The sequence below is a fragment of the Miscanthus floridulus genome, chromosome 2 (assembly GCF_019320115.1).
Source record: "Miscanthus floridulus cultivar M001 chromosome 2, ASM1932011v1, whole genome shotgun sequence".
NCBI classification, from domain to species: Eukaryota; Viridiplantae; Streptophyta; class Magnoliopsida; order Poales; family Poaceae; genus Miscanthus; species Miscanthus floridulus.
This window is the reverse complement of record NC_089581.1, coordinates 62,302,177-62,310,557: the sequence shown is the minus strand read 5'-3', so window position 1 is coordinate 62,310,557 and position 8,381 is coordinate 62,302,177. Positions and strand designations below refer to the sequence as shown.

At 45.8% G+C, this 8,381-nt stretch overlaps 1 protein-coding gene across 2 annotated transcripts; it reads left to right on the top strand.

The window, feature by feature from the left end:
* Positions 1-754: 754 nt before the first annotated feature.
* Positions 755-7,147, top strand: LOC136525243 (3-ketoacyl-CoA synthase 12-like). Of its 2 annotated transcripts, XM_066518252.1 has the most exons (3): positions 755-1,055; positions 1,143-1,665; positions 6,187-7,147. In XM_066518252.1, exons 2-3 carry the CDS (start codon positions 1,145-1,147, stop codon positions 7,013-7,015), a joined length of 1,350 nt encoding a protein of 449 aa, XP_066374349.1. In that variant the 5' UTR covers positions 755-1,055; positions 1,143-1,144; the 3' UTR covers positions 7,016-7,147. The 2 variants fall into 2 exon arrangements, with proteins under 2 accessions (XP_066374349.1, XP_066374341.1); XM_066518244.1 differs by having other exon boundaries at positions 755-1,665.
* Positions 7,148-8,381: the final 1,234 nt, after the last annotated feature.

Sequence of the window (8,381 nt, the reverse complement as noted above, 5' to 3'; positions counted from 1 at the left end):
ATGAAAGTGTTGTATATATACATATATATCTATAATATATATAGTTTTATACTTTATTCGAATATAACAATGCTCGAGATGAGAATTAGATGTAATTATATGCGTGCGTGTATTTATATTAGCAGCGTAGAATACGTACATAAAAACATATTATATATTAAACAAATATGTGTAACTGAACTGAAAACAAATTAAACAAAAAAAAAGAAAAGGAACCTTTAGTCTCGGTTGGGATTACCAACCGGGACTAAAGAGTGCGGCCAGGTTTGCTCGGCTGGAGGGCCTTTAGTCCCGGTTGGTAATACCAACCGGGACTAAAGGTCCCTCTTTAGTCCTGGCTCGATGACCCAGGACTGAAGGTTCCACCTTTAATCCCGGAATCGTTGTCCCGGCATGGTAACTGAGACTAAAGGTCGTTACCGCCCGGGACAATAAGTCGAGTGAGTTGTGCCCTCCTGCACGGAGGAAGAAGTCGTGCTCTTTTTTCTGACTCGTAGGCCTAAGTTGTTAGTGAGATAGAAAGGGAGGTGGAGTTGTACTAGACACTTTGGTGAATCTCTGGTCCAACTGGTTAAACACATGGTTAAAATAAAATGAGTCATGCAAGAAATAGTAGATGAGAGAGGAAGGTTGTCATGACTCATGAGCCATGACCACCCATGAGGTGGTGGACTGGTGGTCGCCTCTTCTCCGTGCTATAAAGCCACCCTCCCTCCCTTCCCCCTTCCCCAACCTAGCTCTAAACCCTCTAGTAAATCTCCCTCCCATCCCGCCCCACCAACCCAACCTCTCCAAGCTCGTCACTGTTAGAGCTGGTTGCTTGGGGGCATTCAGCTCAGCGAGCACTCGCATTGTCAGTTTGTCACACACATCTCCTTTCGGTTCCCCCTCTCCTCCATCGGCACTATCTGCATGAGCAGCAAGCAATTAACCACACGCGTTGCGCATTGCCTTACGTCTTCCTCGCTTCACTTCTAGCTCGCTAGATCTCTCGCTCCATCTCTTGATTCTTGGCAAGAACAAGAGAGCAGGAGCAAGATCGAAGTGCCTGCTTGGTGAGTTAGTACTAGCTTGCGGCGGGCGGGTGGCGGCGATGGAGCTGACGACGATGCTGACGCTGACGGTGCTGGCGTGCTTGGCAGCGATGCTGGCGCGGCTGCTGGTGGCGCGCGCGCAGCGGCGTCGGTGCTACCTGCTGGACTACGTGTGCTACAAGGCGACGGACGACCGCAAGCTGCCGACGGACCTGTGCGGCGAGATCATCCAGCGGAACCAGCTGCTGGGGCTGGAGGAGTACAAGTTCCTGCTGAAGGTGATCGCCAACTCCGGCATCGGCGAGGAGACGTACGGCCCGCGCAACATGATCGAGGGCGGGGAGGCCCGGCCCGACCGCCTCCGCGAGGGCATGGAGGAGATGGACGAGACCTTCCACGCCGTCCTCGACGAGCTCTTCTCCCGGTCGGCGGCGCCGGGGGGCGTCGGCATCCGCCCCGCCGACGTCGACGTCTTCGTCGTCAACGTGTCCATGTTCTCGCCGGCGCCGTCGCTTTCGGCGCGCGTCGTGCGCCGCTACGGCCTCCGCGAGGACGTCAAGGTGTACAACCTCACGGGCATGGGGTGCAGCGCCACGCTTATCGCGCTCGACCTCGTCAACAGATTCTTCAGGTGCGTGCGTGGATTCTCATTCCGCTCTTGTGCATGTGTTTAATTTCCTTCCTTTTCCCCGCCCCTGGTCTTTATTAATTATTAATTCTATTATTATGTTTATTGTTTTCTCCAATAATTCTCTTTGTTCCGAAACTACTCCACCGGCAAAGATAATAAGATCTTATTTAAAGTCTGCGGTGCTCCTGTAGTAATAAGCATAAATATTTCTGCACCAGGATCAGCCGTAGTTATTAAGTTGTTAATTAGCACATATATTACTGTAGCATCACAAATCTTGAATAGTTCTTTTAATTGATATCTAAATATTCGATGTGATGTGACAAAGAGTTTAGTCTGGGGATCAAACACCTCTCTAGTATTATTTGGCCATATAAATATTTAACAATTTCTTTAGGGAAAAAGTCCAATTTGCACACACTAGAGAACTTCCCCTGTCTAGTGCCTGTAATAGTTTTCCCATTTTTTTAGAGAAAAAAGGCCAGAGCTGGGCAAAAATTTATGCCTGCTAGTAAAAGCGTGTTGTGCAGGTAAAAGCTTTAAAAGCTGGGCAAAAACAGCATGTTCGGCTGACGGGGCTGGATCGTAAATGATTTACTGCTAGCTGATTTGATGTGAGAGAAAAAAATTTATTTTAGCTTAATCCATGATCGTTTACGTTCTGCCGAACAGGCTGAAAATTATGCCTGAGGGGCCCTAGCTGCTCGTATTTAAAGGCATGGATACACCCAGTGACTCACCTTCTTTTCCGTGCCATTGAGGCCCCGTTTAGATGCAAAAATTTTTGGCTTTTGGCTACTGTAGCATTTTCGTTTGTATTTGGTAAAAATTGTCCAATTATGGACTATTTAGGCTTAAAAGATTCGTCTCGCCAATTACGGGCAAATTGTGCAATTAGTTATTCTTTTTACCTACATTTAATGCTCCATGCATGTGCCGCAAGATTTGATATGACGGGGAATCTTGAAAAATTTTGGATTTTGGGTGGGATCTAAACAGGGCCTGAATTTCCATCTGCAAGCTGCTGAGAGCAGATCAAAAGAGTTAATGCATATGTTTAGTACTCCCTCCGTCCCATTGAGTTTGTCGTTTGAAAACCGTGCCCCCTCACAATCCCGGTTCCCGAGCGACAAACTCAGTGAGACGGAGGGAGTAGTCCTATTCCGTGTGAATTAATGCTTTTTTCCAGCATACTTTTACCTTAGCAAGCTTGGGCACAGTTTAGATCCGAAAAATTTGACAAAATGAGCATTGTAGCGTTTTCGTTGTTATTTGGCAATTAGTGTCCAATCATAGTCTAATTAGACTTAAAAGATTCGTCTCGTGGATTTCGTCTAAACTGTGTAATTAGTTTTATTTTTTATTTATATTTAATGCTTTATGCATGCGTTTTCGTATTCGATGTGACGAGAAATCTTGAAAAATTTGACGTTTTGGAAGGGAACTAAACAAGGAGGCCTTGCTCAGCAAAAGTCTACTCCGTAATAAATTTTAGGAGGAGTACGTACTCGTTCGTACCTCTGCGGCTCTGCGCATCTTACATACAGATACAGTAAAGTACTGAAAATAACCACAATGATTTTATTTAGCGGTGAGGTCATAAAAGGGAACCAATCATAGTTTTGTTTTGTTTTAAGATCTGGTTTTTCCCTCTTAAATTATAAATTATAATTAGAGGAAGGTAGTAAACAACTGTTACATGCACGAGGGCACCACCAGCCACGGCTTAGGCTACGGAGGTTTAAGGTTCGTTTTACATTTTCAACAGGGATAAACTAGACAAAATATTGTATAGTAGAATTAGTACCACTATGTCGATGATAGGAAAGCTCACAAATAAGGTCTTGTTTGATCCTCTAGTTTTTACCAGTTTTTAAGAATCGGACATTTGGAAACTAGGTGAGATCTAGACAGGAAGTTTTTGCTGCCGGTTTCTGTTGATATCCAGCTTTTACTAGTTTCTTGTGATCCATAGAGCAATAAATGAAAGCTTGATTTTTAAAAATTGGAGGATCTAAACACTCATCGGTTTTTGTTCAAAATCCAGATTTTAGAAATAAAATGAAAAACTGGTTTTTAAGAATTCGAACCCAATCCGATCAGGGCCTAAGCAGTACTCCTGCAGGATCATTAAAGAACCCCGTGTTCCTTAGAAAGCAATGTCTGGAAAACATTTTTTAGAAGCCGAGGTCTAGGTAAAGCATTAATCAGTGTAGTAAAACTGAGTGCATCCTAAAACAGTCTGTGTACTGTGGCACACTCCCAGAGGAGTAAAGCATAAATCATTTGCGTTGCGTTCCACCAGTTTTTAAATCTAGACGTAAAGGCTTGGACGTGGGAGTGTTGGTGTTCGGATGCTAATAAAAAAATAAATTATAGAATTCGTTAGTAATTCAGGAGACGAATTTATTAAGCCTAATTAATTCATCATTAGCATATGTGGTACTGTAGCATCATATTGTTAAATCATGAATTAATTAGACTTAAAAGATTCGTCTCTCAGATTAGTTGCAAACTTTATAATTAGTTATTTTTTAGTCTATATTTAATACTTTATATATATATGTGTGTCTAAATATTCGATGAGACAGGAAATAAACTTTAGGAAAACAAACTAAACCAGGCCTAACCTGTTTCTTCCTCGGCTCACCCAATGCTGCCGCGCAAGAAGATCCATCCAGAGATACCGAGATGGCAATGGCAGTAGCCGCAGCCCTACGAACACGGGAATAAATGTGGCCGGGGCCAGCAGTCGCATGAATGCTGTGCTGCTTGAGCCTGCCTACTGCGCGCGCACTACCACTACTGCATGTGAGCCAGCCAGCTACGGCCTATTCCTCCTTTAATGCCTGCCCACCAAGTTTGGTTTGCCTTTGGATGGGCATGAATGAATGGCTCAGCCGCTCGGCGCTCAGGCCTCAGGGCACCCGTAACAGTGGGTTCTCTGTAACATGTTCACGTAGGATACTCCTCAGTCCTCAAAAAAAAATGAAGCCGTTTTGACAGCGATATGGTCTGCAAAATATAACTTTAACTACTTATTTTTATAAATATATTTATCAAAAAGTGATATATGTAAATTTTTGTAAAAGTATTTTTCAAGACAAATCTATACCTATGATTTTTACATTTTCAAAGTCAACAACTTAAAAGTTATTCATGATTTATATTTTCAATATTTGACCCAAACTTTGTCTAAAATGACTTTATTTATTTATTAAGTACGGAGGATACTCCCTAACCAACACCGTAGATTTCTGGTCTAATGATCTTACTGCAGCACCACATTATATGTTCGCGTACGACACAACAAATACTGTAGATTTCTTGTCTAATGATCTTACCATAGCCCCACAGTTATAAGTCTACATGAAGACTGGTACTTTTTTAAACAGAAAATTTCACTGTGGGTCCCTAAACTTGGCTTGCGGGTGCCCTCTGGCATGGCTCATGGCTGGCCGCCCGGAGCCTGGACTGGACCTGACCTTTCCTCTGCCCGCCCGGCTTGCTTGCCCAGTGGGCTCAACTGTCTGGTTGCTGCTGCCCCCCGGTCCCGGGCAGAGGTACACATCTCCACCCACCCAGCCACCCAGGTCTGATGAAATCCAATCCAACACAGACACAGTGGTTGTCTGGCACATGCAATTCTCTCAGCCGTGGGAGTGGCCGGCAGGAATGCAGTGTGTTCCTGACTTGCATGCATTCTACAGTTTGCCCCATGCAGTTCCATTCCATGGCTGACTGAGGCCTTGTTTAGATTGAAAAAAATTTCAAACCGATGAATAGTAGCATTTTCGTCTTATTTGATAAATATTGTCTAATCGTGGACCAACTAAGCTCAAAAGATTCATCTCGTGATTTTCAACTAAACTGTGCAATTAGTTATTTTTTTTACCTACATTTAATACTCCATGCAAACGGTTAAAAATTGATGTGATGGAGAGAGAATGAAAAAACTTGGAATTTTGAGGGTATCTAAACAAGGCCTGAGGAGGCTCTCTTTCTCGTGTGGTTTCTGAAAAGGGGTGGTTTGTTTTGTTGTAGCGCTTGCATGAGGTTGGATTCAGAGAACGAAAAATGTGGTTTGTCCGAACCAAGTACTGCACTTGCAAACCCTAGGAGGTGTCGTCGCTCATCTTGCATGACAATGGTGTGTGCATAGGAGGTCGCCGCCTCGCCGCCGGTGTTGTGTGTTCGCAGTGAGATGAGCCGTACACACACAGAGGGCTGAGCTGTTGTGGAATAAATAGGTGATGGGATGTGTTCGGTAGATCGGTCTCACTCTCATGTCTGGAATTGGATCATAATGACATCGACAACCTACCTCAACATATGCCAATCGTCTGGATCATGACATTATTTGTGTGTGCCGTCTCAAATCAAATGAATGAGCTTCTACTTCTTTCAATCAAAGGAAAAAAACATTTTCGGAAGAAAGTGGTATCCTTCCGGTGTTGAATCTGAACTCTGAAAGGATAAATGTGATCTTGATGCATGTTTGTCATGGATGGATACTTGCAGTGCGCACGCGGGTCAGGTGGCTCTGGTGATGACGTCAGAGTCGATCGCGCCCAACTGGTACGCCGGCAACAAGAAATCCTTCATGCTGGGCAACTGCCTCTTCCGCTCCGGCGGCTGCGCCTACTTCCTCAGCAACGACCCGCGCCTCCGCGCGCACGCCAAGCTCCGGCTCCGCCACGTGGTGCGCACCCACAGGGGCGCCTCCGACGAGGCCTACAACTGCGCGCTCCAGATGGAGGACGACGCCGGCCGCCCCGGGTTCCACCTGGGCAAGGAGCTGCCGCGCGCCGCGGTGCACGCCTTCATCCACAACCTCCGCGTGCTGGCGCCCAAGGTGCTGCCGCTCCCGGAGCTGCTCCGCCTCACCTGCGCCACCTTCTCCGCACGCCTCGCGCGCAAGCGGGGGTCCAAGTCGTCCAACCACCTCACCATCCGCATGAAGGCCGGCGTCGACCACTTCTGCGTCCACACTGGCGGCGCCGCGGTCATCGACGGCGTGGGCAAGGGGCTCACGCTCACGGAGCACGACCTGGAGCCCTCCCGCATGACGCTGCACCGGTTCGGCAACACCTCCGCCAGCAGCGTCTGGTACGTGCTCAGCTACATGGAGGCCCAGGGCCGGCTCCGCAAGGGCGACCGCGTGCTCATGGTCACCTTCGGCGCTGGATTCAAGTGCAACAGCTGCGTCTGGGTCGTCGAGAACCCCGCCACCGACGCCGGCGTCTGGAAGGACCGCATCCACCAGTACCCGCTCAAGGACGTCTCCAACCCCTTCATGGAGAAGTACGGCTTCCTCAAGGACCTGACCATCGATGGACCTATGATGTGATCCACTTCATACACATCGCGATTCATTCTTCGATTCGACAGGCTCAGGCAAGGACGATGAAACTAGCTTGCTTCTTCAACTTCAAGAGAGGGGTTCATACTCCATACATGCATGGATCACCATTATATTCAATGTCGTTAGTACTCTGTTGAACAAGTAGTTAATTGCATTGTGAGCACAACAATCAATATGAGACTAAGCTGAGGATTCATAGGTATAATAAGTAGCTTATGGTTCTTTTGGTGGTGGCGGCGGGAGACTTACGTAGCAACGGATATGGTTTCTACTCCTTTTTCTTTCTTGATCGAGTTCTATCATTTCCTTTTTGTTAATTTGGATTGGATGCCCCATGTCGTCCGTCAGTCAGTGTCGTCTTGTTCTTGTTTACTATAAAATGATGATGGTGAATTAAAGTGCAATCATTTTTTAATTAAGCTATTTATTTATTTTCTGTGTAAGGATAAATGGTGACGTGGGATATGCTATATTTCAGGTGTCTGAAATCTAACTTATTTTCACGCAACAGCTAGCCGCCACTAGATTAATATCCTGGCCACAGTCTATTTGTATTGATGCTGATTGAAGAATAACTCACGCTTCAGGCGCCTGACATCTAGGAAACATGATATATCATACTCTCACGGTACAAAGATATTTTATGATCTGAAAGTTCTCCCGGCCCGGAACCTTTTTCTAGGCCATGTTTAATTCGGCCAATTCAGCGCCGCCAAATCTACTGTTGCGCCATGTAGCGCACTGTAGTATTTCGTTTGTATTTGGTAATAATTATCCAAACATTGACTAATTAGGCTCAAAACGTTCGTCTCGCAAAGTACAACTAAACTGTGTAATTAGTTTTTGATTTTGTTAACATTTAGTATTCCATGCATGTACCGCAAGTTTGATGTGACGGGAAATCTTCTTTTTGCATAGTGTCAAAGTTTGGATTTTGGTGGAACTAAACATGGCCCTAGACGTTTGCAGTTGTGAAATTTCAGTGTGCCACAATTAACGCTATTCAAATAAGGCATCACCATGTTTCATGGTGCAAAGTAAAGAGTCACAACCACTTGGAGTCAAAACCGATAGAGCCATTCTTGTTTGGCTAATGAAGTTGAGAGCGAAGCTAAAAAAATGGAGCAAAACAGTCTCAAAATGGAGCAAAGCAGTCTCAATCCCGTACCATGTAAGCATCCACTTGGAGCATATTCGTTGTCCGAGGGACAGTGGCTCTGTTCGGCTTATCCCATATTCGGTTTGTTCAACCGGACAGTGTTTTTAGCCAGTTTCAGATCAGCACGGGGCCAGGACCTCGTGGCCACGCCACCACGGTCCACTGGGAGCATATTCATCTCATTAGCTGAAC